This window comes from Colossoma macropomum, unplaced genomic scaffold (assembly GCF_904425465.1).
Source record: "Colossoma macropomum unplaced genomic scaffold, Colossoma_macropomum, whole genome shotgun sequence".
Classification (NCBI taxonomy): Eukaryota; Metazoa; Chordata; class Actinopteri; order Characiformes; family Serrasalmidae; genus Colossoma; species Colossoma macropomum.
This window is the reverse complement of record NW_023496051.1, coordinates 1935719-1938465: the sequence shown is the minus strand read 5'-3', so window position 1 is coordinate 1938465 and position 2747 is coordinate 1935719. Positions and strand designations below refer to the sequence as shown.

The 2747-nt window shown below is 51.0% G+C and overlaps 1 protein-coding gene across 2 annotated transcripts; it reads left to right on the top strand.

Moving 5' to 3' along the window:
• Positions 1–287: 287 nt before the first annotated feature.
• adra2a (adrenoceptor alpha 2A) lies at positions 288–2493 on the top strand. 2 transcript variants are annotated; one of them, XM_036565227.1, is made up of 2 exons: positions 288–579; positions 922–2493. In XM_036565227.1, the coding sequence occupies exon 2, from the start codon at positions 988–990 to the stop codon at positions 2176–2178; it is 1191 nt and encodes a 396-aa protein (XP_036421120.1). In that variant the 5' UTR covers positions 288–579; positions 922–987; the 3' UTR covers positions 2179–2493. The 2 variants fall into 2 exon arrangements, with proteins under 2 accessions (XP_036421120.1, XP_036421119.1); XM_036565226.1 differs by having other exon boundaries at positions 789–2493.
• Positions 2494–2747: the final 254 nt, after the last annotated feature.

Below are 2747 nucleotides of genomic sequence, written 5' to 3'. Positions count from 1 at the left end.
GGAGGAGAGTTGAGGAGGAGGGAAAGAGGAGAGGGTGAGCAGCTGGAGGGAGCGAGGAGAAAAGGGAGGGAGAGATAAAGGTGAGCAGAGAGAGGATGAGTATGAGGAGTGAGAAGAAGAAGAGGGAATGAGAAAGAAGAGAAACAGGAGCAGGAGAAGAGGAGGAGGAGAGAGAGGGAGTGAAGAGGAGGAGAGTTGATGATGATGATGATGATGATGAAAATCAGCTCTTGTACTGCTTCTCTTTGGTTCCCACGCGCTGTTCAGAAAGAGGGAGTGGCAGACACGCAGCGAGAAGGGGAAGTACATTACGCGCGCGCACACACATACCAGTTACACACGCTATCTCTCTCTCTCTCACACACACAGGCGCGCGCGCGCACACAGCAGGCTAATGTGATTAGACAGACCCAGACACGGCGCGAGCGGCTCTGAGGCGACTGACCGTAAAGCGCGAGCTGCGGACGGCGACCGGATTCATTTAGCGCTCGTCTGAATGTTTACTTGTTTTCCTTTGTTTGTTTATTTGTTTCTTTGGACTCGACTGACGTCCTGCGCAGCGTGGAGCATTTCAGACAGGTGAGTTTATTCTTCATTCACTTTTACTGCCTTTTGCTCAGGAGAACATGTTTGAATGTAGTTTTAAAAGCCTCCAATAATGTGAAAAGCAAATTCAGCTGGATTGTTTGTTCTAATAATAATAATAATAATAATAATTAATTATTATTATTATTATTTTTGTTTGTAAATTTTAGAGATTATTTATTACTATTGTTATTTACTTTTAGGGCAAAGAAATGACTGAAAAGCATTATGAGTTCTGCCCAACACCCCCCTCCTTCCTTCATAGCACGGAAAGCTGATTTTCCAGCATGAACTGACCACCATAAGGTTGTTTTGTTATTTTCTTCTGGACACAAGCTGGTCAAAGTGTCTGACTCAAACCTGGATGAGCTGATGTGAGAAAACGGTTCTGGGCTCTCAGCTATGGGGTGTGTCAACATGACCAACGCAACGGAGGGCGGTGGGGCATCACCCTCAATGCAGGCGACACTGGTTGTGCTCGTGGTCCTCCTCATCCTCCTGACCGTGTCCGGCAATGTGCTGGTGGTGATCGCTGTGTTCACCAGCAGGGCCCTGAAGGCTCCCCAGAACCTGTTCCTGGTGTCCCTGGCGTCAGCTGACATCCTGGTGGCCACGCTGGTCATACCATTCTCCCTAGCCAATGAGTTGATGGGCTACTGGTACTTCGGGCCGGTGTGGTGCGAGATCTACCTGGCGCTGGACGTGCTCTTCTGTACTGCCTCCATTGCCCACCTGTGCGCCATCAGCCTGGACCGCTACTGGTCAATCACACGGGCCGTAGAGTACAACCTGAAGCGCACACCACGGCGCATCAAGTGCGTCATCCTGGTCGTGTGGGTCATTGCTGCCGTCATCTCTTTCCCCCCCCTCATCACCATGGAGAAGGAGGGTGAGCACAAGGAGCGCCCCCTCTGTAAGATCAACGAGGACAAGTGGTACATCATCTCGTCCAGCATCGGCTCCTTCTTCCTGCCCTGCATCATCATGGTGCTCGTTTACATCCGCATCTACCAGATTGCCAAGAGCAGGACCAGGGCTCCGCCTGGTGACCGCAGGAGGAGGGATGACGACAAGAAAGAGAACGGCCACTGCCATGAGAGGCTCAACGGCGACGCCGCTGAAGGCAACGGCAAGGACGACAGAGGTGACGTGAATGCCGTCGACGTGGAGGAGTCGTCCTCGTCCGACCACAAAGTGACCAACCCCTGTTCCAGCAAGAAGAAGCGAGCCAAAGGGAAGACCAAGCTGAGCCAGATCAAGCCTGGAGACGATGCAAACAAGAGGGACACCGTGAGCCGGGGTGCCAAGAGCAGCCGCTGGAAGGGCCGGCAGAACCGTGAGAAGCGCTTCACCTTTGTGCTTGCTGTGGTCATTGGTGTTTTCATGATCTGCTGGTTCCCTTTCTTCTTCACATATACGCTGATCGCACTCTGCTCCTCCTGCTGTGTGCCCACAACGCTCTTCAAGTTCTTCTTCTGGTTTGGTTACTGCAACAGCTCGCTGAACCCCATCATTTACACCATCTTCAACAATGACTTTCGGAGGGCCTTCAAGAAGATCCTCTGCCGAGGGGACAGTAGGAGGGTTGCTTGATTCGGATTCTGCTGGGCAAGGTTTGCCTCTTTTGCAGTGATGATGGATCAGCTCCCTTTTTCGAAACCCCAGTTTAACTCCAAACAAAAAACTGATGCTGAATCAGTGTCAAAAGAGCAACTATACGTAAGGCAAAACGGAGCTTAATCAAGCCTGGTGATGATGTGAGCAAGCGGGACAACATGATCCAGGATGCCAAGGGCAGCCGCTGGAAGGGCCGTCACCCTGGCTTGGTTTCTCCCGACATCTTTGTTGTCATCGTGGCCTGCTGGTTCCCCTTCTTTTTCAAATACAACCTGATGGCACTCTGCAGCTCCCCCTGCTTTTCAGGTTCTTCCTGCTACCACCACAGCTCGCTCAATTCCATTATTTACATCATCTTCAACATCTTCCGGAGGACCTTCCAGAAGATTCTCAGGCAAAATGGGCGGTAGGAGGGTCATGTGACGTGTACACTGCTGTGCAAGGGGATTCACCTCCCATCCAAATTTCACATGCCTGTTACAGCTGATCAAGGACTTCTTTATTATAATATTATCAGATACTAGATTGGAGAGGGTTGCAGAAAG